Source organism: Buteo buteo, chromosome 4 (genome assembly GCF_964188355.1).
Source record: "Buteo buteo chromosome 4, bButBut1.hap1.1, whole genome shotgun sequence".
In the NCBI taxonomy this organism is placed as follows: domain Eukaryota; kingdom Metazoa; phylum Chordata; class Aves; order Accipitriformes; family Accipitridae; genus Buteo; species Buteo buteo.
This window is the reverse complement of record NC_134174.1, coordinates 60,691,539-60,718,305: the sequence shown is the minus strand read 5'-3', so window position 1 is coordinate 60,718,305 and position 26,767 is coordinate 60,691,539. Positions and strand designations below refer to the sequence as shown.

The window sequence follows — 26,767 nt, the reverse complement described above, 5'->3', positions numbered from 1 at the left end:
TTTCAGAATCGCAGCGAAAAGTGAGTGTCGACTACCAAGGTAGTACCAAAATCCCTGAGCGAGAGTCCTTATGCCGATTAGAGTCCATGAGAACTACAGTTTACCATACCTGCAGGTGGAAGACAATATGCCCTGCCACGCAGCCTTCACTGCTGTCATACTGCTGTCATACTGCTGTCACCCGTGCCTTGGGCTCTCCCTGAAAAAAAGGTCTCTCCCCCTGTTCCTGGCTGAGATGTGCCACCGCCCCTGAGCTGGGTGGACACATTGGGCTTTGCTGCCACCCAATGGGGAAGTGCAGCATCCTGATGATGCTCACTCAGGCCTCCTATATTTAGTTTCATGTAAGCAGTCAAGATCTTGCTAACAGCAAAGCTAGAAATAACACTGATTACTTTAGAAGACAGCAACTTTTTGCAGTGGTGATTTTTGTAGCTCGTTCCTAAAAAAATCTGAAGTTTGTACAGAGCTTGCCCGGCAGTCTTTGAATCATAAGCGGCATGAAAAACCGAAGAGGTATTTTCCGTCTTCTACTGAGTGTGTATAGGATGCCGAAGACAGAATCTTTGTCCAGGACCTGGGAAGTGTTTGAGGAAAGGAAGATGTACCTTTTTCATTGCTGTGCAATTCTCTCCTTTGGTTATCAAGCGTTGCAGTGGGTGTGTGGTTAATGAGGGTTAATGAACCAAGTAACTGACAACAAATGCATTTGTTTGTTTATTTGCAGATTGTGCTGGCTGTGGAAGAGACATAAAAAATGGACAAGCATTGCTAGCTCTGGATAAGCAGTGGCACCTTGGGTGCTTTAAGTGCAAGGCCTGCGGGAAGGTCCTAACTGGGGAATACATCAGCAAGTAAGTAACCTCTGCATCTCTTCTGCACTCTTGGCATGAGTTCTTGTTGCCAGTGAAGAACTTGCAGCAAAGTTCACCTTTCGAAATCCAGTTTTCACCACCTTTCCGTATACACCAAAATCTTTGTTTCCAGTGAGAGCTGAGTTGGGAAAGGGAAGTAAACTGAAAAGTGCAACTGAAAGGTGGTGTTTACTGATAGTAGTCTATATTTAATACCAATATGGAAGAGGATATATCTCCAGGTTCCCACAAAGGATTAGGTGAATTCCTGCATGTGTTTTCTGTGTTAGCCACATAAAGCTTTGTGTCATTTTGCCTTCCAATGTATGATTTTGAGGAAAAAAAGTAGGAATTGACCTGGCACTGTGTTTCTTATCTCTATATAAGAAACTAATGAAGAGGGTTTTGAGCAGAAGGAAGTGTAGAGGAAGAGAATGGGGAAAAGTGGTGTAATGATAAAATAGAGGGAATGAAGATACAGTCTCTGTTTCCCCTCTTCAGGTATATAACAAAGAGAAAAAATAGGGTAACAATGTACGTTTCACAAACCTGTCATTAAGGGTTGTATAATATCGAATAAAAAGTAGCATCTGTAATTTCTCAGAAGAAGTTCAGTGCCTGAGAAATATTCCTAAAATGACTAGTGTTTCCACTTTTACTCTTATGTTCCTTGTTCATATTAAAACACTATATAACCTTAAAAAAAAAAGACTGCTTATACTCTTGCAGACTACCAAAGAATTTTTTGCTGAAGTGAACAAAAACTACCTGCCTATGATAAAGATTGTGATCTCTCATCCCCATAGACATAGTTTCACTGATTCCCTAGAATTGCACCACCTGTAGGCATAGAGAGTCTGTTCTAAAGAATGAGATTTACTTCAGTGGTTTGTACTGGATGCCTTTTCTTGATGGGAATTTAAGGAATAATTCTAAGAGGCACTAATGAGAATATGAATTTTTTTCTTCTACTACAAAATATTTCCCTTGAATTCTCTCCCATTTGCCTATTCCTGTGTGTAGGAGTTCCAGACTGAAGACAAGGGAAGAGTGTAAGTCATGCTGTAACCTGTTTATTAAAAGGTGGTTTGTAATTCGTGGATTTTCTTTTTCAGAGATGGTGCTCCTTATTGTGAAAAGGACTATCAAGTTCTTTTTGGAGTCAAATGTGAAGCATGTCACCAGTTCATTACTGGGAAAGTCCTAGAGGTAGGTGTCTTGTAAGCTAGAGTTTAGGAATTGGACCATGCCCCGTTACGTCCTCATGCAACTGCAGAGAATACAAAAATTCACATAGGAAAGTTTTCTCTGCTGATTTTAGAGTGAAGTTGCTAATTTTCAGAAATACTTTCAGTGTTTTAGCTTTGCAGTCATCAGGAAAACTGTGATAGGGAATTAATTGCACTAGTTTCTATGGATCTGTGGTTTCTGTGTTTCTCTTTTAATGGTGATATGCAAAGTCTATTGCACTGCTTATTCTGTGTCAGATGTGATATATTTATAGAGGTAATCTGAGTATTGGAATTACCTTTGGCAACCATAAGTTTGTATGTTTGTTTGTACTGTATGTTTTACAGTGAATAACAGAAAATAAACCTGAAAGTGTTATGGAAATAAAAGTAGCTGGAATTTGCTAGTGAATGTGTATTACAGGTTCTCTTCTTTGTGTCCCATCTGCTACAGATATAAGACTGTGTCAGCAGTCATATGAGAAGTTTCAGGTTTGACATAAAGTGGTAACAGCTTGTGGTTTTAGTTCTGGAGGTTTCTCTGGCTCAGTATTCAGAATATTAACCAGGATGGTAGCCACCAAATGAGGGACTCTGAACGCGTGTGGACACCTGGTGCATTTGTCACTGCATCTACTGGGAGGAAGTACAATTTTTTAATTAGCCAGGCTCTTAGTCTGCCTCCTTTGCAATGTGTATCTAGTTCCTTTGGAAACCCACATAGATAATTAGTGAGAACAGTCTGAGTTTTTCCTTGAGGAGGAAGGCTGTGTCCCTGGCTTTAATCTAGTGGTCTGCTACCATCTGCTTACCTATTCCTGTCTACTGATGAGTTTTTCAATTTAGTACTATGTATTGGTGGCACCATAGTTGCATTCCAGTGCAGTAAGCACTGGAGGAGAGAAGTAATTGGATTTCTGAGATTGGGAAGCATAAAATAATTCTAAAATTATTTTAGATGCACATGGTAGGTGCTGTAACCTACAAGCAATGCAACCTATTCAGAGGCATGGAGATGAAAATTATAAAAAAGAAGGTTATTGGAGTCTGTGGAGAGCTGGGAAGAAATAAGCTATTCTTATTTGGAGCCTTTTGTGTAGTGGATGTGAATATAGCAAGGCTGCACTCATGTTATTCTTCCTAGCATCAGTGAGAAAAAAACCTAGCTTTTTGAGAGGATCATGAGCTGTATCCTTTCAGAACTGAGTAAGTTGAGACTAAGGAAAGATTGGTTCAATTAAACTAGGACTTAGCTGTCCATCATAATCTAAGCTAAAGTTCATGTTATCAGAGACATTGTGTCCTGGGCAGAACCCTGATGCAGTCATTTTGGCCCCAAGGCTGCTTTCTCACTCCATAGTTCTTACTCTTCTGATGGCTATTTATTATCAGAAGAAGAGCAACATTTTGCTGAAGCAATGAAACATGTCCATCCTCTTGCAAGGATCCACCTCTTCTAAGAGTCAAAATCTGGTATAAAAGATAAAGATTTTTCCATTTGACCTAGCCCCTGCAGAATCAGAATACGCTGATGAATTAGAATCAGACCCTATGAATGATCTTATCAATATATGGAAATATTAAGCATGCTAAGTTCTGGGTAAGACTAGAAATTTTGCTTGAGTCTTTGTGGCTCTCATTGATAATCAGAGGCACAACCCATAATAATGCAGTAGAGGGCAGCAGTAGTTCTCAATATGTAACTAAGACCAAACTCCTCTAAAGCCTGTAGAAGTTGAATTACTCATATAGTGCAACTCTTGAAGACTGACTGCTATCTGAAAGGTATAGATTGGACAAGTCCTTAGGAACTTTCACCGAAAAAAAAGTACTGTGTAGTCAGGGAAGCCATTGAAACATTGGCGTAACTGCATTACAGTATGTATTAGCAGCCTGGATAGTTTATGAATAGAGTTCTCCAGGTATCATCTGGGAATGCAGATGCAGGAGAGACATTCAAGCACTTTCTGTCATTAAGTGGTGCTTGAAAAGGTTAGAAGATACAGGTGAGCAGCTAACATTCAATAATCAGAGCAATTTATCAGAACCATGGGCTCATCCTAGAAACCTTTTACATTGTCAGAGATGCACAGTTCCAAAGGGGCAGTACTAATGCCTCTAAATTATACTAAAGGAACTAATAAGTCAAAACTTAGGATGAGAAAATCACGTGTCAGCATGTGTGTTCCCTTTGGGCAGAAAAGGTAGTCTAAAGGATGAGGTCAGAGCATGACATAAATCCTCTGGTAATAATGGAGGTGAGAGATTGGAGGCAGCCACAGGGCCGTAGAAGATAATTCATAAAGCAGGATGCCACAGTTCAGGGAGGGCTGCAGACCTATTTGAGGCAGGACAATTAACAATCTCCTTATCTTGTACAGGAAATCACCCACAACCTTCCAGTACACCCGAAGTTTTAATTTAGATGAAGCTTGAAATTCTCACAGGAGGATTACTGTCTTCTGTTTTTGTTTTCTTTGGCAACATTTCTTTGGAAAATTTGGGTATTTTTGATGATCTGTTTCATGTGGATCATCTCTTGTCCTGCTGTCTCTCTTGGGAAGGAAACTACATTCTTGGTGTGAAGCAGCACAATTATAGGATCTGTCTAGGTAGAGGTTATGGCATCACTCACTAGCCCAAGTTATCCTTACTGACAACCAGTGGGAGAGAAAACAAAACACTTTGTACTTTGCCTTTGTTAATAAAAATGGTAGTAGTAAATTCACTGATCAGTATCTTTCATTTTATTTGTCAATGAAATAATTCGTTATGTCAGGAGCAGAGTGTACTATTTCATCATCTTCATCCAAAGAAATGATTAAAAGAGATTGGAGGGAAGTATATAGTACATTGTACACAAACACTTCTAATGGATCAGAAGCGATGAGCAGTATGCCATTGTAGTGCTGCTTTATTTTCTGCTTATTGTTATTACATCTGGGACAGTCTAAAGAAAAACTGAAGGGAAATGAAAGCATGAAAGTTAGCTTTGGGTTACCATGGTGGTATCTATTTTTCCAATAAAAGTTAATTTTTTTTATTTAAAGAGAAAGTGAGATTCTTTGCAACATTGCAGGCTTTCAGCTCCTGCTCACTTTTGTCCCTCAGTATGGCTTAGCACCTCTGAAAAATCGGGTTTTCAGTCTTCTGCAGTGAGCAGCCAGCAAGAGAGACAACCACTCCTGATGTGGACCCGAGTCTTCATCTCAGAAGCAGCTATGCTGTGCCCCTGGTAGGCACCCTCAGCAAAGCCTGTCAGAAAGGCCAAGGTTTGAGTTCAAACCTTGAGATTCAAGCCTTGAGAGGATGGACTCCTTCCAACCATTCTGTAGAGGTGATCTCTCCCCTTTGCTCAGTTAGGAAATGCATTACTCAAAAAACGGTACTCATTTTGCTAATATCCACATATCATGGAAGAATGCTCTTTTTTCTAGGCCATAGATCTAACAACTTTAAGTAGCCCTGAAAACATGGAAGAAAAATACCATGTGCATTTAAGTCAGTTCAGATATTTCTCATGTATTATTTGACACAGAACTTTGTGACAAATAGTCACAGATAATAGATGAGTGCATGCTAACACAATAAATGTGGTATTATGCAACATGAAATAAATACTGCAACTTTCTTGAGGATACCAAATACTTTAATACTCGAGTATTTCAGGAAATGTTGTCAAGGCAACAGAGATCAGTGTTCTTCTTTGGGTTTCTCCAGCAGATAGGAATCTTTATTTATGAAAAATTACCCATTTTCCATTAACTCTGGTGAAAAACGTTTTTTTCGGGCAATAACGGCATAGTGAGAGTAAGGACTTTTACATAGACTTTCCACTAAGCTATTGTTTTCATAGCTTCAAGGCTTGCCTATTGAAAGATGCCCATCTGATCCTAATCCTGCAAGTTTCTGTGTAGACATGTGTAACTCCACAAATCTAAGTAAACTTCAGCACATATTTAGCTATTTGAAAGATGCTGGCCTAAATAATTTTTGTCTAATGTGGTTATCATACACAATATAACTATTCCTCCAAGGCTTAATTCAAAATATGTTAAATCAATGAGAAGCTTTCCATTGACTTCAGATAATGGTGGCTCGTGCCTACATCTGCATATTTTGTCTTTGCTTATCTAAAGTGGTTTACAAAACTCCTATTAGTATTCTTCTAGTTCTGCAGAAAGAAGACATCGGAGTAGAAACAGGTGGATATTTTCAATGAAATCATACAGAAAGCCTGAGAATAAGATTTAGGTCTTAATGATTTTCACTTTTTTTGGCTGTTACTGATATGAACAGGATTTGATCTCATGACCTAGAGATAGAGATGTATATATCTGTTATCAAATTCCTCAACCATCTTGCTACTCTACCCATTTATGTTTATACTATTTGCTTAATATTCATTTGCAAATAAAAAGCCATTGTGTGGTTTCTCCTGACTGTGCATAGCTCAAGTTCCTGTTCTAATGGGCTGCTGCCTGCCCTGAGTTTGTTTCCTGTGCACTGTTGAAACTTGCACCCCACCTTGTAAGCAGTGGCATAACGCCATTTTAACAGATGGACCTGAAAAGAGAAATGCCAGAGCACCAGAAGGCTCCCTTGACTTCAGCCTGCAAGGTCAAGTTCTAAATGTGTTTTTGATATTGTAATTTATGCTGAGCTTCCCCTGATTTTAAAGAGGAGTAGTAATTTAAGATGTGGTATCTAATGTGAAGGAGATTCAGTACTTGTAGATACTGTTACTGTAATGTGCCAGCATTTTAAGGTGTCTCATCTGTGCTGCAACTAACTCTGAAAGATTTCAATTTTGAGACACCTTAACTTCTGAAGTTAGAAATAAATAACAATAATTAGGAGAGAGGGGGGACAGGACAGGGACGACATGACCAAACAAACAGTAAAAGCTGCTATGGTTGTGTAAAGAAACTGTATCCATATTTAAGAGGCAAAGAATGTGAGCCAGAAGAGCCTGTTAGTTTCTTCAGGTATTGTTTTCAGAGCTAGATTTAGAAACCTGTGCTGTCAGGGGTTCAGAGAAGTTTCTGCTGATTTTTTACATGTAAATGAGTCTGTTTTAAATAAATAAATAACAAATAGATGACAGAACATTGCTGGTTCCCATACTGTAAATTATTTATTCGAACAATGCCTGTTTATGTTGTTCAAGGATATGCCTTCTGCCAACACTTACCCATGCAAGCAACTTTGCTCATGTGAGTATTAGTATTCGGATGCTTCAGTTGATTGACTTTCAGGGAAGCTCAGTAGCCTACATGTTTAAGTAATTTATTTTAAGGAGATTTAGGCTCATAGCTTACATGAAAACATCACCCTTCTCTGCAAAGATCCATGCAGTACAGAGTTTAGTTAGGTACTTCAGTACATTCATGCATCTGGTCCTGTGTTTTAATAACAGTATGCTTTCTAGATTGAGGAACCATGTAGAGAATCTCTTAAAACAGACAGAGATTTCTTTCAATTCCATTCAGAAATGTTAAATGAAAGGCTAACACATATTCTTCTGCTGAACAAAATACTTAGCAAGGCTGTTTTCGTAGTAGTTATGCAGGAAGTATCACAAAATGTGTCATTTACTGGATTTTAATGATGCAGCCTGTACTGGTAGTACAGGTTGAGGTGATGTAAAAATTCAAACACTTTTATAAATTAAGCAATTGAGCTGAACAAAGACTGATGATATGATGGATCCAAATGGGTTTGGGTTTGGTAGTATGTTAAAGTTGTGGTAAAATAATATCCCTGAAGAATGTATTACCATTTTGTTTTCATAGCACTTGGCGTCTGCTGGTTTGGGTGTCTCACAGGCTTGGGAGAGTCTTTGCTCTTAACCATTGTCATCTTCACACACCATAAAAATGCAGGGGAAAAGGCTATGGAGCAAATGAGAAGAAGCAGTGGAGTTTAGCGCATGCTTTGTTAGTTCTGTGATTTGCTTTGTGTTTAATTTTACTGCTGTTACAATAAATGAGAAAAATGAACATGTTGTTTGAATGTCCCAGGTAAGTGATAAGAAAAAGCAGAAGCACATGATGTGATTGTTTGCCCTCTTAGTCAGATAGATATATACAGGCAGACCACAGCACCTTTTTCATTATGGAAAATACCTGTTGAGAGGTCAGATAGGGCCAGTGCACAGGGCCCACTGTAAATTCATCAAATGTTCATAGAGTGTGTCTGAAGCGTGATCTCACCCAAAATGTGCAAGTAGGAGAAAGGGATACATGTACCAGTGTGGGAAGTGGCTCCAGCACTCTGCCTGCATTAGTCTGAATTGGACTAGAATACCATCTCAGTGTAACTAAGTGCTTGTGACAAAACTAGACTAACACCCTGGAGGCTGTATAAATTCTTCAGAAGCCATGGAAGTAATAACTTCCAGAGAAAGAGAGCACTAATTTCATACTCAGGAGACACCTCTCCCCAAGGGAAAAATGTTCTGAGTTGTATCAATGTCAAATAGTGACACACAAGTGATGAGAAATGGTCCTGCCCCTGCCTGGGCTGGTATTCATCCCCCTTTTCCTTTTTCAGAATGGGTTGGCCGAGTTACTGCCAGAGTTGGTTTAATGTGCAGGGAGGATTATTTGCTTGGTTTGGTGGGTGTGTGCAGGAGAGTGCGTGAGTGCGAGCAGAGGAGGAGTGAGACTCAGGGCTGGGTGCAGTTACAGGCACTTCACTGTGGGCTGGTTCAGTGAGAACACGAGCAGTCTGCACATCGCTTCTGGTAGTGCTCAAATTTGAAAAGAGGTGGAGGGAGTCTGCCCGCTGGGCTGAGGAGGGAATGGACTTAGACTGAAGAATTATTATCAAAAGGTAAACCCTTTCCTGTGAAACTAGATCTGATCTGGAAGGAGTCATGGCTTTCTTTTGGGGGGGAGAGGGGAGGTGCAACTTTGTGATGTAACTGAATAGCTTTCCAGTGGTATCATAATAGGGTACTTGTACTTTTGTTCCTGTGCACCAGAAGGATTTTTTTTAAAAGGCTGTGTGTAATTCTGTGGTTTAGATAAAGGGAGTACAGATAACATGTTTCTAAACTTCCAGGAAGAGAGGAGAATGGCGCAGAGCTTGGGCTGTTTCTGATTGCAACTGATTGCTGGTGTATGGAGGAACAATACAATTCTTCATCTCAAATAATTCTAGATATAGTTTTGTTGGCTCTTTTGATCACTTCTGGACATTTGTCGCATAGAAATAAGGTTAGAGTTTGTTTCCAGTTTCCCTGCCTTTTTGCTGAGAAACTTGCTTTATCAGTTATGTAGAAAGCTGGGGTTTTTTTTCCTCCTATTGTGGGGTTTGTTTGCATAAAAATGGGGAAATGAAAAGTTTAATAATAACTCAGGATATGGGTAAATGGTTCAGACAGATTGTCTATGTAGCTGAGTAGCAGCATAGATTTAACTTAATTTAGACTACTCTTCCCTGATGAAAAATATGCTAGTATAATTGCCTGGAACACCACACCTTGCACAGGGTCAAAAATCTAGAATAAATATATTTCCAGAAAACATAACATACATTGCTTCATGTAGAAATCTTTCTAACAGGATTTTGGTGATTGCACATGCTGCCGCCCCCCCCCCCCCCCCCCCCCCCCCCCCCCCAAGATTGAATTTGGCAAGAGGGATATCTGTAGTTGGGAAAGACTTGACATATAAAGATGACAAAAGAGTATCTGAAGTTGACAGAGCCCTAACAGAAGTTCAGTTGCTATGGCAGCATAATCACAAGGCATTAACTTCTCAGCAGTGGTTTGGAAACCATCCTTCAGTCAATTTGAACATCAATAGGAAGGGAAGGAATGTTAAGAGGATGTAGGGATGGTGAATAAGAAAAGCAAGTTGTAACAAGTAATTTAAAAAATAACCAATTAAAGCTTCCTTATTGCCACAAAGGGATTTGCGAAATCTTGCAGGTGCTTATAAGAATATGGCTTATCTGTATAAATTGCTTTTGTGAGTACGGTGCTGCTGATTAGGCTCTATATTGCCTAGCACAGCATCTTTAGCTTGTACCTTTTTGATTATTTAAATATACTCTAGTGTGTTTCTTGCACTAGGTATTACCGAAAAACTTTAGCAGGCTGATCAAAATACTTTAAAATGACATTTCAGTAGAGTCATTTATATTAGTATAAAGTTTCTTACCACCAACAGCAGCCCTTGTGATATATAGCCATTGCATGTATGCCAGTAACACACAACAGATACTTAAGTAGCTTTTTTATGTCTTAGAGGTGCATGTAACACTCGCCAGTTTTTGGTAGAGGAGTACCTTACCTGCATGACTTTATTTTTCTTGTTACATAGCTGTATTAAGAACTCAGTTGCATGGTTGTCACTGCCAAACACGTCTTGTTCTCTTCCTGGAACAGTCTGCTTTAGGGAAAACTTGCATTGTGCTAGTGCTACCTGCCACAATCCCTCACAACAGCGATATAAAATTAATAATGATTCCTGCACCAAAGTACTTACACTGAAAATAAAAGTTACTTGGTGTCAAAGTCTCACTGTCAATTGGGATGTAGTGATAGGGGAATGTGAGAATGCACTTTGTAGCAATATGGAATTATTTCAGCCAGTTATTTTTTGTTTCTCCCAGACCAAGATCACAATGAAAAATGGATTAAGTTGTGAAATACTTTTTTGCAGGATTGTGATCTTTCATTTTTAAGTCCTGCTTTAAGTTCTCCTATCAGTGGAAAGTTTGCTACTGACTTCTAGAAGAGCAGGATAGGACTTAGACCTGTCACCCATAAAAAGTAATTGTTGGGAAGAATGCAGGAATAACATGTTTGAAACTTGAGAAGTGGAGAAGAGCCTGTTGGGGCAAGTCTATAGCTGTCACCTGTTTGTAAGAGGCTCCATCCAGGTCTTGTGCTCAGGACTCAGTTCCCTCTCTCTTTTGTCGTCTTTGTCAGGGTGCTTTCGTGGGACAGGAGGGAAGGAAAGAAAAAGCAAAACCAAAAGATATGTCTGGAATCTTTAGGGACTTTGAAGTCCACAGAATTAACATGTGTGTTTACTGAGCAGGTGCTTTACAGATGAAGAAATATGATACACATGGGTATTTTGTGGGTGATTAAATGTTTGAAATGACCACCTGGAGCACAAAAGTGGTAGATTTTAATTCCATGCTCATGCTACATTAGAAAACCATACAGGTCTAATAGTTCTTTGGATAGATATCTGGGATGTATGGCATTTATTACAAGCCTTTTTCTTTGTAAGAGGTAAAAATAGCACACGGCAAGAGATGCACCTTTTCATCACCAGCAACAGAGATACTCTGGCATTTCAACTGTCTGTGAAACTAGCTTGGGATGTTTTGTGGTTTGCAGAGGTCTCTGAAATGAGCATCATAAATCATGTGAGTATGAGTTAAAATGTTAAGAAATTGACTTTTACATGTAGGATTTGGAGAGAGAGATTAGTTATGCATACAGATGGATCTGCTGTTGCTTTGAATTCTGTAACATAGTTGCATGTTGGCTGGAAAATGTTTTCTCCTAGCAATGAGGAGAGTAACAAAAGAGGCAGTAAAAAACTTCAAGCAAGCTCAGCAGTACCCTTGAACTACTGCTGTTGAGGCAACAATTGTGGAGACCCTGTACTCAGTTGAAAACTGAATGGCAGCAAATGATGTTAGGTATCCCTTTCTGCTTTATGTCCATCACCTCTTTCCTGTTCATCACAATAGTAATATGTTGTATCATGGTTATTTTGTTGGAATAGTTTTCCCTTGGTAACTAGAAATCTTGATTTTATACACAGCTGAAGAAAACAAGGTAGGGAGTAAAATCCCCGTGTCTTGGCTCTGACAAACATACTCTGATGGGATGTTTATGCCAGCTAGGATTCAAAAGTATGCTTGCATAGTTTTGCATCTCTAATTGGAAATCACATGTATCAGCAGTGATAAAACTGACAAATAGGATAAAAAAATGGACTTCTGCCAAAAATAAATGGTTCTGCTTTTAGCAGAGTACATGTTGGTAGTCTGATATTTATTCAAAGTTACTTTATTTGAAAAAGAGACAACTATTTCTCTGCACTACCTATCCACTGGTTACCTTGAAGCCCTTTGATATTTCCATTTTAAATTTAATGTAACATAAACATTTTGGCCGGAATTACACAATGAGGATTCCTGAGAAATACCTGGTTGTAGTTAAATCCAGGCTCATAATTATATATGGGTGACTATGGAGTTAAGAGCAATGTGATTGGGAAGAAGAATATTTGAAGAAAATCTGTCCCTTTCCTAGATTGTCATCTGTGGCTTGTTGTGACCTCTTGCTGGAAGAGCTTTCCAAAGGTGGCAGGTAGCATTGCAGTTAATCAAGGATAAACCCCATTCTTTAGACTTCTTAAATCATGACAGTGACTTTTAGGATCAGTTTGCTACAAGAGCAGGCTCTAGTCACTAAAAGAAAAAATATTCCCTGTTTTCCTGTTAGAACAATCTGTGAGTCTACCAGGTAAGAATTATCATAAATTGAGTATTTCATGTCTACTTTTTCTTACGGGCTACCTTTCTTTTATATTCTCTGGTTATTTTCTATGGATGTACTGCGTCTGACCTCATGCTTAGTTTCTTTCGCCCCTCCTTTGGCCTTCGCAACTTGAACTGTTGTTCTTGGGGCACTCCCTCTGAACTGAATGCAGACATCAGAATGGAGACCAGACTTTGCTAAATTGCATGCCAAAGGTTGCGTGGTTCCTGAAACAGCCTTCTGACAGAAAACTGGAAAGACAGTTTTGTGTTAGATGAACAAGAAAATCAGCTACAGTTATTTGGATCCAGCGGTGCGCTGCACAGAGGTCCGGCAGGGCTGGGAGTCTGAGAATTTGAGTTCTTTGCTAGACTCTGCTGCAAGCATTAATTTTGATCCAAGGTGAGTTGCTTAACCTCCCAAGCTCTCACTTGCTTCATCAGAAAGTGGTTTGCACTTGCCTACTGAATAGGTTAACAAGAGTTTTGCCTAGTGCTACAGTGATCTGTTTTCTCAACCTTCCCCATACTACAGTGCCCTGTCACAGTGCTGGACGTTCTGGGTCAGTAGCAATTCTGGTGCTGGTGCAGCACACCCTATACTAGAACTTCTGGTGCTGCACTTGAACTCTCTGAACTACAAGCCACATCAACAAAGGCTCCCTTGTAGCATTAAAGCCCCTGCTACACCAAGAGTTTTGCTGCTTAGCCAGGACAGGTCTCATTGAACTGCTTTAACTCTACTGGAAATTTTTCCAGTGTAATCTTAGACTCTGACTCTAATTATTCTACTGTTTTGGTCCAGACCTGTGCTCCCTAGGAGCAGCCTGATGCAAGTATAAAAGCTTCTCTCTATGTAAAGTCCATTGGAATGGATTTTAAGGTCAGAGGAACTGCTAAAATCATCTTGCTTGACCTTATCTTTTCAAAATCACAGAGCTGTTCCCTAGAAACCAAATGAAAGCTTATCCTTTGGGAAATTATCTTGCCTTGTCATGAAGACTGCAGAGTGATTGTAAGGCCAAAAATTTTCTCTCTTGCTGCTTAAATTACCTTTACTTTTTAGAAACTTCACCTCATTTTGAGGTTAAATTTGTCTAACTTCAACTTTTTGATGTTGTCATAGTTTTTTCAATGGGATTGGAAAGCTCATGCTCTTTTCTGCTATTATCTACTTTCTTTGCTTTTAATCACCTGTCTGTTGTGATCTAGCCATCTCTGAAGTCTCTCACTGAATAAGGGTTTGACTCTGAGTCCTTCAGGTTCACAGCTGAAGACTCACATTGTTTTGATGGTTCTCCGCCTAACTCTATTCTGTAAATCCACACATATGCACTCATCAGTGTTATAATGGTGATGTTGCAGTATCTGTAATCAAAAGCAAAACCTTTTTTCTGCTTTTCCTTTATATTCTGTGTATACATTAAACGATCAGAAGAGCCAGCCCTTTCAGGTACTCTGAAAGCATTTTCTGGGAGATTATCAATGATGTTCTCAAACCACCTGCCTCAGTTGCTGTTGCCCACATGACCCTCAATCTCACAGAGCCCCAGTTTCTTGATTTGCAGGCATATTACGTTGGACTGTTAAAACATACTTGTTGGGTTTACATAGCTTAAACAAGCATTGTCTTTGATTCATCAGCAGATTTCCCAGGAAAGGTTTTATATTCTTGACTTGGCCAGTAGTAGAAGTACCTCATGCTGTGGGTAGAAGGAAGTAATCTCTGAGGTATCTGGCTCACCAGAGCCTCCCCTGCTAACACATCCATCTGTCAGAGAACTGCCTAGCTATAGTTTTCTGAAGGCTCTTAAGTACAAATTATTCAAGTCTCCCAATATGTAAATGTTGACTTATGGCAAACACTATTTAGATAAATCTTGCTCAATAAACAGTATCAAACAGGAAGAATATGTCTTGTGGCATCATCAAATGCAGACCAGAAGGATACACCTCCTGAATACTCCTGCCTTTTCTGTGTTCTCTTTCATCATTTTTCATCTACTGCTCACAAGACATCTTTGCCTGATCTGTGATTTTTATTTTTTTTTATTTTTTTTCCCCATCATGCTTTAATAAAGACTCTTATTGTCTTTAAACATGTAGCCCATAGTTACTTCTTTGGTGACTTTAGCCTTCTTATTGGTTACCTTTATTTCTAACTTAATGACTTAGTCATTGCCTTTTTTTTTATGTTAATAGTATCTCAGTTCTTATAATTTTTCTGTGCATCAAGCATATGGACCATGATAACTTTTTTGTTTGTATTTTAGAATACAGGAGTCGGGACATCCAGTAGGATGTCTTAAAAATTCCTGGGTTTATCCTTTTATGGTTACTTTAAGATCTAGGAAGATGTATGTTCCTTTAAAATTCCACATACACATGTATATGTATATGTATGTACATATAACACTGCTCTTTATTTCTCTCTGTCTACAAATGCAATCAAATCATGATCAGAATGGAGACAACTGCTAATTTTTGGAATTGCAAATAACCTTTTTATGTTAGGCTGACGTCTAGTATTTATTACCTGCTGTCAGGTACAAGGCTTTCTGATTTATGAAATAATTCTGTTGGTGGTTTTTTATGATACAAAGGAGATATGCTCCTGAATTCTCTAGCTAAATTTCAGCAGGTTGAAGTCAGCTGTAGTTCTACTGACTGAGAAAGTTGTTTCTTATTAAATAAACTAGTAATATCTCAGTCTTCCAAGATACTTCCCATTGTTTTGGAGATATCATTGCAGTGCTGCAAATACAGCTTCAGTTAACGTGATCTGCTAATGCATACACGTCAAGCTCTGTTATTCGAAGTTCAGCCAGAGGGACAAGTCAAGGGACTAACAGTCACTTCATGCAGAGTGTTAAAAGGAGAAATGTGGTTGTGTTTCACTCTTGAACTCACATATTCCTGATAACTCAGTGGTCCTGTTATCACCTAACAAAAGAGAACATGAAGATGACTTGAAAAGTGGAATATTCCTGGTGTTACGGAAGATTGCATATCGTATGCATCCGGTACATAATCCATTCACAAGATTCCATGCTGTCCCTTGACCTGTGCCATGTAACTAACACTCAGCAGCAAACCAAGCTAAGGGCTTGGCTTTGCTTTCAGCAGGCTAGAGGCTGTAGCTGGAAAGGCTTTCTCGCCTTGCTGCAGAGAGACCGATCACTCAACTGTACAGCTCAGCAGACCTACACAACACTCTCGGTAGTCAGTAGAGGTGTTTTGCTGGCTGGTTGAGGCAAAGTTATAGTTATGCCAGTATTAGGCTGTTTGAAAAGGCCCTTGGCACCATGGTGAAGTTACTGTAAAGTAGCTTTGCTGGTTGATTCTGGTTCCAAACTAATCCAGCAGTATGAACGTGGCTGTAATCGTGTCCTTTAGGTGAAGTATTTTTTCATGTCAAAAATCCGTGCTGGACAAAATGCATACAAGATAAAGGAATGTTTAGTTCTCTAATACTTTGTGAAGCCTAAAGATTACAGAAGATGTAGAAAGTCCACACCTGTACTTATAAACTGGACCTGTTCCAGCATTGTTAAGAAATAGAGGAGGGATTTGTATCAGGCCTTGCCAAATACTTGCTGTTGAGAAGTTCAAAATTAAAAAAAAAATAATCTGTACAATACACATGGTTTAAAAGAAAATTAAATGCTGGATGCTGGATTTTGTTCTCATACGCACCTAAATAAGGGTAATGAAGGCAGTGAATTCAGATTTGTATTGTAATTAGATTAGAATGAAACTTAATATATTCTAGTACATATATTTCCTCTGGATTGTTTCTGATTAACTACATGTTCAGTCACTGGAATTAGGTTTCTCTGTGCATAAATGTAACCCAGGATCCTATCAGAGATGTTGCTGAAATCCTGGCAATAGGCAATAAAGCTGTGTTTGCTGTTGCTTTGCTCCTCTCTACTGACAGCAGTATTCTAACCAGCCACTTTGCGCTACTGTGGGTACATTTCTTAGTTGAGTGGAATTACCTTCTTTGTACTGACCTCCTGCTGTTAACTGTGTAGCTAATGTAAGTTCTTAATGTTGGTCCTGTGTGTAGCAATAGGTGGATTTGCCCCATGAAGGCAGAATGAATAGCTCCCATAAAGACCGTAGTTGGTAGTTAAGAATTTCACCTGTGTGTGCAACTTGCTCAACATTGGATGTTGCAGGAAAGTAAGAACTCAAAGCAGAGCTGACAGTGCAGTGAAAAGTAACTGCTAGAATCTTACTAAAGTAAGTCCAGTTGATTCTCAGCTGCCCTGAGAACTGTTTCTTCATGCCAGCAGAGCAGTTGCATAGCTGGGAATTTAGCCTGAATCGTTACTTGCATCTTTGCTATAAGGAAAAATTATATTCCAAGCAGCTAATAGTTGCATTGATATTAACAGCAACTAATGGGTACAACAATAGTGTATGCAGATGGAATTAACACTGTGTAAGTTACAAAGTTTATTACAGTCCATCTCATAAGGAATATACTAGCATGAGATTGGCAGTCACTGTTGAAATGCTGGGAAGTATTTTTGTATAAAAATCAGAAACTGGACATGAAATAACAGTGCAGGTGTTCATAGCAACAGGACAGCTGCAGTTTTGGCTTACCCAAGGCAGCACAGCAATCAATGGAAGACTCTGAGGGTCTTCCATGTCTCTTGCATGCACATTGTCATTCAGATTTACAGTCACAGCCTCACGCTCCATTTCCCACTTTCCCCCAGTCTTGTGTCTTGTGTCTTGCAGCCCCATCAGCCTGGGAACTGCCAGTGTGAGCTCTGCTTCCTGCTGCTCCGTCCTGTCTCAGGTTGAACAGAGGCAGAGACTGTGCTGAGAGCTGTTGCTATTGAGATGTTGTGACAGTAGTGTTAAAAACAGCTTTAGAAGGTCCTAGTTTTAAAGATACATATCAAACAATGATTTATCAGGCTAGAATATTTTCAATGTTTAAATTTTGTTACACTTTCCTTCCTTTGGCAGTAACAGAGAAAATTGTGGTAGATTCTGAAGTCCTTTGGAAGCAAAGGATCTGCACAGATGTCTGAGCAAAGATATTTGTAGTGACTTGCTAAACAGACAAGAGCCTGGGAAAAATGAGTGGACAGTTTGGGTCAGGATGTTATTAGAGGCCAGTTTTGGTCTTCATAGTGTTTGTGCTGTTCCAGCCGCTTGTGAGATCACAGAAGCCTGCAGAGAAGGAAACAATGGAATTTGATGTTATACCGAACATCAAACAGGGTTGAAGGTTCTGTGACCTCTGCAAGTAATTAAAATAAAGCTTCACTGGAAAATGGTAGGCTACTGCCACAGTTCCTGTTTTACAATTCACAGCATTCCTTAAGGGATTTCAAAGATGAGTCCGAGTTATTCTTTGTGCTGCTCCTTAGTCCTTAAGAGAGTTAAGAAATCAGGTCATTCTCCTCAGAGTCATGGTAGAACTAAATATTTGATTAGGTTTGGCCATCAAATGGGCCCATTATACCTGTTCATAAAAATTTAAAAAAAAAGAAAAGGAGGAGGGGCTTTTACTCTTAAAGGTACTCTTTCAACTACATAGCAGGTTTTGTGGTATTAAAATAGTATTAGAAAACTAAAGCTTTCTACATGTTTAATAGCTGTTTGTCAGGTGACTGCTGAGATATCTTTGAATGGAGAGTGAATGCAGCTGTGCAAATGTAACACAACAAATATGCACTTAATTGTGTCCTTTGGCCAGCAGAAAATGTCTGTTGGTAATTAGTTCTTCCTCTACCAGACCCACTGGCATGTGAGCTCTCCTAGCGGGATTCTTGTTATTGTTCTCTCTGGCTCTTGTTCACTGTTGTTCTGGAAAAGGACAGAACTGAAGGCATGAGTAATAGGAAATCTTAAGCTCTCATGTTCACCAAAGAGGAAAACATTTATTTAATCAGACTAGAGCTCTACAAGCACTCAGAGAATAAAAATTAGTCTTGTGGCAAGTGGGGACAGATGGGATGGACTCAGAAAATACAGTCCTTGGCTTTTGAAGTACTATTACCATGGTGTTACAGTTGTATTTTATGCTGGGTATCTGGGGCACGTTGTATCAGCTTGCATGCAGCTGTATTTGTAGCTCCCGGGTTAGAGTCGTTCTTGCAATATCCACCCTTGCCTTCCTTGACACCTGTGAGTAACAGTAAAGTTTTGGCTTCAGGAAATCCCCAATGGCATTTTGATAAAGTGAAGGCAAATGAGTGTTGTGCACATTTGTGAAAAGATTGGAGCATCGGTGGTGTGAGAAAGGGTTGTAGAGGAGCTCGGTGCATTGTGTTTAACTGGTGCTTCAAGTAGCACCCTACCTCTGAGCCTTTTAGTTTACCTTTTAAACTGCAAGAGGTCTCTAAGCTTGATGCATGCAGTGTGTAATGCAATGACTGTGTTCTGCAACTTTTCTCATACTGGACAATTGTACAGGGTTATTACCCCCTCATTAGAGGGAGACGTCAAAGCCCTCTGTGAACAGTACACAGTGGCTTTCAAAATGGCATTGCAGACTGGTTTAATTGGCTGAGGAGGATTTGTATGTCCCAGTTGAAGTTATTTATGAGAATAGTGTGCTGGAAGAAGGCTGAAAATTGATAGCTGCTGAGTCTGAAAAGGTGATCTAAGGAAAATTTGGTGTCGCTTATTTTTAACTATTATATAGGTCTTGGCATTGTTATAATACATAATAGAGCTTGTACTTTTGCTAATGTTACTTGGGACATGTCCTCTGCAGAATGTACACATCCAGCTCCCCTACGTAGCCCATCCTCCATGAATCCTGACTACTGAACCTCTAACTGTCATTCATAAGCCTTAGAGGAGAGGCGATTACGTGGATTTTTTCTCAGGACTGGTCATTAGGAATACATTCTGTAATGGTTTTCCTTGGTAGTGTTTCTCCAAAGTATTTTATGAAGGACATTAACCTTCTTTGTAGATTGGGAATCTGAAGTTCAGTGTTGCTAAAGACTTGAAATGTCTTGAAATTACCAGAATAAATAGAACCTTAATACGTTGTAAAATAATGCTAAAACCTATTTTCTTTACATGAATATGCATATAATGCACATATTGTGTGTAGTATATGTGTTTAGTAGTATACAGAAAATAAATAGAATGCATATATCACTGGTCAGCCACAGTTCAGTGAGACTTGCAGAACCATGGAAAGCTACTCAAATTTAACATCAGTATATTTAAATTTATAATTACACTTATAATATACCTTTGGCCACTGTTCCTTCATTCTGCAGTTCTAAGACTCTGGAAGTATTTGGTAAATGAGAATATACTACCACTTTTTTAAATCTAAATTTTTCTGTCTACGGTGTTCAAATGAGATTTAATCTGAGAACCTACTTTAGATTTGTCAGTGTGGGTAGAAGATAAATAGGAAAGTCAGAAGAGATTGTATCTTGTTATAAATTGATAACTGATGTTCTTTGCTTCTACTCAAATGCAAGTGCCAGCTGATTTAACAGAGAATTTATAGGCAGTGACAGTAACACGTAGGTTTAATATTTTATTTGACAAGAAACTGCTGTCAATTCATTCAATTCCATTTAAGAATTTGTATGCCAAGTAAGAGCAATAATGTTCAGTATTATTTTGGTTGGTTTTAGCACTTCTAGCTAAGCAAACCCAGGGTATTTACAACTATTAATTCAGCTTACTCAAACTTAGTTTAGGGACAGTCCTCTAAGGTATGGGTAATAGTTTGCACTTGATGGTTTGGATTGTGCTGAAGACCTCAACTAAAGCTGAAATAATTCAGAAGAGATTGTAAGCAATATGATATATCAAATCCTAGTGGCTGAATAGCTGTATTTTGAACAGAAGAGTGTTTTGTTGCTGCTGGCAGGGTGCAAGATGCCACTTGAGAAGTCCTTGTGTAGCAAAGCTAACTGTAAAGGATTTCTGGACATGAAGTGGACTTGAGAAGGGGTAAGGAGAGCTAGGAATAGCGAGAAGGCAAGTGCCTTTAACCCTCTTGCACCTCAGCTGAAGGATGTTCAGGGCAAATGTGCACTGAATTAAAGTTACTTGTTACTGCCAACATTGGATTGAGATAGAAACCTTACACTCCACAGCACAGTAGCGTAAGGTTACAGGAAACTGCACATTGGACATACTGAATGAGGGTTTAGTAGCCTGAGAGCAAGATGGACAAGACCAGATGTCTAAAAAGTGTGAATATTTCATCACCTTGTAGATCAAAAGGTTTTCCTAATACATTGTAAATGACTGACTTTTAGCAACTAGTTTTCTCAGATGGTAACAGCAAATCAAGCACAGCAAGATTAGCCCTAAGTTAGTTGAGATGCAGGTTGTTTTCTAGTGCATGCCCACTGAAGAAAGGTTTGCAATCCTGAGCCATAGAAACATTACTGAGGTGGAAGACTCATGAAACTGGTTTGGAAGCATTCAGCAACAAGTGCAGCTCCTGTGATATGTAACTCCCCCAAAACCTCTCTTGTGCAGGATGTATCAGCACTTCCACTTAGCAAGGTTGTGTTACCTGGAGCGTGGTGGTCATTCATCATCACTCACACTAGGCTAAAATTTGGGAAGTTGTTTCAGCCTTGGGGAAAGATCTGATAAAATTGGTCTCTTTCGAAGAGACAGGTGTACATTGTTTAAACTGTATTCTCTTGACAGTAGCATATCAGTTTTTCCAGGAAAAAAATCTTCAGAGAGGCCACAGGTCTACACATAATATTGTGATGAATTCTGGATTTGTTTCTCCTATAAATAGCCTGGCTTTTAAAAACATGTAAACTGCTTATAGCAATTAACAGGCGAGTGCTTGAATCTAGGTGCCCTTTTCTAAAGGATCCTCAAGAAAAACTAAAACAAGGAAGAGGAAACTCAGAAGCCTGGGGTAGGACAGCCAGAGTAGCTGCGCAAAACCCAAAGGATTGGCACCTTTTGCTTATGATAATGAAATGCAGCATTTGATTAAAACAGAGGTGCAATATGGCTTTCTTGTTCCTAAACAAAACCCCCAAACCAAAACCACCACACCTCAAAGGCCAGACTGGAAGAAGAGAAGCTGAAACTGTATAGGTGTGAATGCATGGTTTTCTTTGTTCACATGCCATGGCCCTCTCAATATAGATATCTCTGCTGGATCCTAACTACCCTTCTTAAAACTACATTTGCCTTAGTTGAGCATCGGGATGCTTGGTAGGGAATTATTTTTTTATAAAACCTACTTCATCTGGTAATAGTTATGTACCAAGGTTTCAGTCTTTTGTGTCTGGGAATTTGGGAAGCATCTCAAAAGACACAATCCCACCTCAGATGGAATATCTTAGAGGTTAATTAATAATAATATAACAGGCCCTGTACTTTTTCCAGTTCAGACTACGTAGCTACTCAGCTACCCTACTGAATAACTTTTGAGAAGTTATGAATTTTATTTCAGAAAAATCCATGTGCCTACTGAAAATTTGAGCTCTGTTAAGCAGCAGCACAGTTATGCTGCAGAGATATTCGTTAGTTGGATGAGACAGGCAGAGCCCAGAAGAGATTCCTGTTTTATTATTTCAAATGTATTTTTCAATTATCGTCTTCCTGTTTAGAGAAGATCCTTTCTGGCAGTGATTCAGCCACCTTAGGAATTTTTTATATCTCATTAACTGGGAGCAGTTCCCAGAACATTAGATTTGCTATCATCTTTAAATCAAATATGTCTGAAATCACTTGTGACAAGCAGATCTGTGGGCCCCATTCTGCTGAAGAACTTCAGGAATGCTTAGAAGTTGGGATATTTTTTTTTACCAAACACAGATAAAATTGCTGTTCCTCTGTATGTACAATATTGTTTGTGTGAGGCAGAAAGTACAGAAAAGGATGATGGCTTCTGCTGAGTGCTGAGCTGTCTGAATTGGAGATCCATCTTTGAACCCTGTTCAATATTCACAGCCCTAAGCTTCATATACGTACAAGTACCTGTTCTTTGCACGTCTGCATTCAAGATCAGAATAGCTGTGGTTTGATGCCAGCATTACATTTCAGATACAGTTTCTTCATTTTCTTTTTCTTAAATTCCAGTGTTGAATGGAACTGATGGGACACCTCAGGGGTTAAATAATTGCTAGAGTCAGATTGAAGAAGACAGCCAATAATGAAAATGATAAAAAGAGGATAAGCATTAACTGTGTTTTTCCTTCTCGGTTCAATATTGGTTTTGTTGCTGCAAGTCAAGCATCAATTCTGCATTTCCTCCCTCATTAGCTTTTCTTCCCAGAATAGGCATATCTTGTAGTGACCTTTCATTCTCCCTTTTACCAGAGCCCCTTTTTTGCCTGACAGGTCTAAATCTGCTGTGCAAAAAATAAATACTAAATCACATTAGTCTCCCTGTCTGGTGGATGCTGCCCTCTAAGGAGTGGGAATCAACAGCAAAGGCACTCTCTGAGTAAGAGAAGTGCACGTTTTTTGCAACTGAAGAGTGAGCGCATGGCTAAAATAACAGTACACTGAGACCTCTTCTCTGGCCTTGTATTGCTGAAATTCTTTGACAGGAATTGGTCTTGGTGATAATGAAAGATAAATAGTCATGTCCACAAACACCACTGTCTCTGTGAATAGCTGCCTTTCCTGACCTTCCCTAAAATCAAACCCAGGTACTGCACTACTAAGGAACAAATGAGAACATTAAAATTAAATGGTGCAACTTTATCTGTAGAAGGGCTGGATGGTAGACCTGGTTGTCTGGTAGTTGTCAGGTACTTGAAGCCATATACTTCATCATCTCACATAAATACTTTTAAATACTAAGCCTGTATAGTCAATGTTGAATGCGAACCAAAAATATGTTGTTATTCATCTCAGTAGACACGAGGAAAGGTTGAATTTAGTAATGTTACAGTCTCAAGTATAATGAAGTAGGAAATGGATTTGATGACATTTTACAGGTCAGCTACAGAGTAAACAGGTATTTTGTGCATATAACATCTCAGTTGATAGGGAATATTTTGTGAAAAAGGATTTGAGGTTAACTTGTTTGGAAAGCCAGATACAATTTTAAAGACTTTTAGAATTCATTACTTGTCACTATTAAGGGTTTTTTAGGGTTAATTATTTTTTTATTTAAAAAGCCTGATGTGGTCATTGCATGCTTAGTTTCTGGAAATCTGATCAGCTTTGTTTTTTATGGGTATCAATGTATTTAAGAGAATGAATGGCTCAGTGGATTTGGATTTGCGTAACAGGATCTAGAGTATTTAGTATCTTTACATCAATAGTTCAGATTCAGCTCAAGCTGTCTGTGCTAGTGTAGCTTCTCAAGTCAGGTATCTGTGAGTTAAGTTAGTGGTCCCAGAAGTGGCTTTTGAAAGCTCTCTCTATTAATGCTCATACCAGCAGTGTCAGGAAGAAGGCCAAGGAATAAAATGGCAGGTTGAAAACTGTCATTCATTGTCTAAATTCATCCATAACAATGGAGCAATTGAGAAAAAACGTTTGACACAGTGAGGAGGCAGCAGGTTTACACAAATATCTAACAGAAATGTGACATTCGTTGCCTTGGACTGTTGGATAGATGGATATTTAAAAAGGTGTTGGGCAAATCATGAAGAGTAGATACATTTTGACATAGCCTCCAGTATTGTCTTGTTTCTTACAGCCTTTTACCCTAAGTAGTCACTGCTGGCCTCTGTTGAGGACAGGATACTGGACTAGATAGACCTCTGGACTGAAGCAGTATGGCAGATGTTACATTCTTGTCACTATTGTCACATCATGAGGGCAATGTTGTATCATAACAGGTGAACTAGAAGAAAAATGGCAGTGGTCTGTTAGCAAATAGTGAGTGCTCACAAAGCAATGCAATGTGTTGGTCACTCATTTCCCTTTTTTATTTTTGTTTAGGCAGGTGACAAGCATTATCATCCAAGCTGTGCACGATGCAGCAGGTGCAACCAAATGTTCACAGAAGGAGAAGAAATGTATCTGCAAGGTAAGGATGTCTCCATTCCAAAACAAGAAAATTGGACTTTGTAATTTTTCTGTCACAGAGCTCAGGAGTTTATAAACCATCCCCATGTAATAAAGGCAAAGAGGACTATAGCCATCCTCTCTTCAATAGTGTTCTCACTTGAAACCCTTTCATTCTAGTAGGTGGTCATAACAGTGGCATTGCAGTGACTCTACACCCTAGCTGAGACAGACTGTTTTCAAAAGCTGTGTAGCAAAGATGAAACTTCTTAGGCTGCCTCTGAATTTGGCATCTCATGGATAGCTTAGTACCCAGACTGGTATATGAGATACCAAACAAAGTGAGAGGGTTTCCCCTGAATTCTGCTGATCAGTTTCTGGACCACACTCCAAACTGTAAAAGACAATGGAAAAACTTCCAGAGGCTGCAGTGAACTTGTCTTGAGTCATGGCAGATCTCATTCCCCATGCACATTGACATTGTCTCCTCTGGTTCTTAACCGAATTTGCTTGCCTTGCCTATTTCCCTTTTATCTGGTCATGTCTCTCTTTTTATTCCCATTTACTTTATTTTTATGTCTTTCTACAGTCACTTCTTTCTTGTATGTTCATTTTCATCTTCTCTTTCTTATTAACAGTCTCACGCTCCCAGGTATTGCCGAGCACATTTTTTTTCATGATCTTTTCACATAAAAAAGAGTGTGCTCTTTCCATTGATTGAAAAGTATCCTTGATCTGAATTCCACCTACTCTCCCAGAAGGTAGCATGTTAACTATTAAGCTAGAGTTATTTTTATTACTTGCTGTAGTATTAATTAATGTTGGTAGAAAGATGTATAATACAGATTTATGCAAGCCAGAAATCAAAGTGAAAAAGGCAGATACATGTTGGGATTTTATATATTGTACTTATGTTAGAAAACTTGCTTGGTATACCTGAAAGGACTGTAAAAGAGTAGGAAGGAAACAATGAAAGTGTGGTGGCAGCCATCTCTTGAAATTCTGAGGAGGGATTCCTTCTGGAGGAATTCCAAAATTAAGATAATACTGTTCAGGAATTCCTTTGAAGCTAACTTATTATTTTGTAGTTTGTCTTCCCTTGCAGTCCATGCCTCTCATCTCTCACTGACCTTATACCTTAGTCATCTTATTCCAGTGACACACAGAACTGGATATTGAGTTGTGTAGCAGCTCTGCATTGCAAGAGCAAGGAGAGACTGGAAGAGGCCTGAGTAGGAAGTACTGTACTGCTTTCTGATGACAAATTGGAAAGACTGATTTGAAAGCAGCAGTTACTGCATCTGACAACTGGTAATCTTAGTTTCCTCACATCATAGTATGATAAAGTACAGACAGAGTTCAAGGTGAGCATCAGTTCATCCTTTGCTGTTATTAATAACAGCTGTTTGCAACTGAAGCCGTTTGCACCAGTCTAGCAGAGAGTGGGTGTTCATGTTGATTGGGCAGGCTGTAGTGTAAATTTCTGCAGATCCAAATAAGATAGAAGGTATTGCTTCTAGTTAAACAAGGCTAGATTTTGTCCTAGCCAAGTTCAGGTGATGTGAAAGATGAGAGGAGAGACACCTGGCTCCTTGATCTGCCATCATTCTCTTCTTGGCTGTATCTCCCTTTCTGTGGTGGTGAATTAATGTTCTTCATGCTCACTCTGTCTCAGAGGAGGAGCAGCCCAAGTTGCATTGCTTTATTGTCCACAAGCTGTTTTCTGACTAAATAATGTTATTGCTGAGTGTGTTCCAGACTGTCTTGCCAAAGCTTTCCTTGCTGAATTCAGCATGCTTGTAAGTGTAAGGGACCTAAAAGCCTTTCCTGTGGAAAGCTCTCAGCTGAAATGTATATCCTGTCTCCATCTGAATCGTTTACCCTAGGGTGCAGAATAACAGCATTCCAAGCGTTTCTCTGAAATAAAAATACAACACCACAACACTAAAGCTAGAACAAAAATCACATTATTGATAAAATATATGAAAATAGGCAGCTTAAATCTCACTTCTAATTGTCCTCTCCACAGGACATGAAAGCATTGCGTTGGTATTGCTTTGTATAATAGAGGAGCCTGTCAGGTTTGTGGTAGCTACTTGTGTTAGAAGGGTGTGGAAAACCTGCAAAAGGAGAACATGGGAAAACAAGCTGTCTATTTGGGGGCTTTCTATGTTAAGGATGGTTTGAATAATGCTAGCAGAAGCACTC

At 39.2% G+C, this 26,767-nt stretch overlaps 1 protein-coding gene across 8 annotated transcripts in view; it reads left to right on the top strand.

Annotated features, from left to right (window-relative positions):
* Window positions 1-26,767, top strand: part of ABLIM1 (actin binding LIM protein 1) — a 209,576-nt gene that overhangs the window by 127,897 nt on the left and 54,912 nt on the right. For all 8 annotated transcript variants that reach the window (XM_075026467.1, XM_075026461.1, XM_075026462.1 and 5 more), the window contains 3 exons: window positions 728-854; window positions 1,970-2,063; window positions 24,494-24,581. In XM_075026467.1, coding sequence (XP_074882568.1) covers window positions 728-854; window positions 1,970-2,063; window positions 24,494-24,581 — 309 coding nt within the window. The remainder of the gene's footprint in view (window positions 1-727; window positions 855-1,969; window positions 2,064-24,493; window positions 24,582-26,767) is intronic.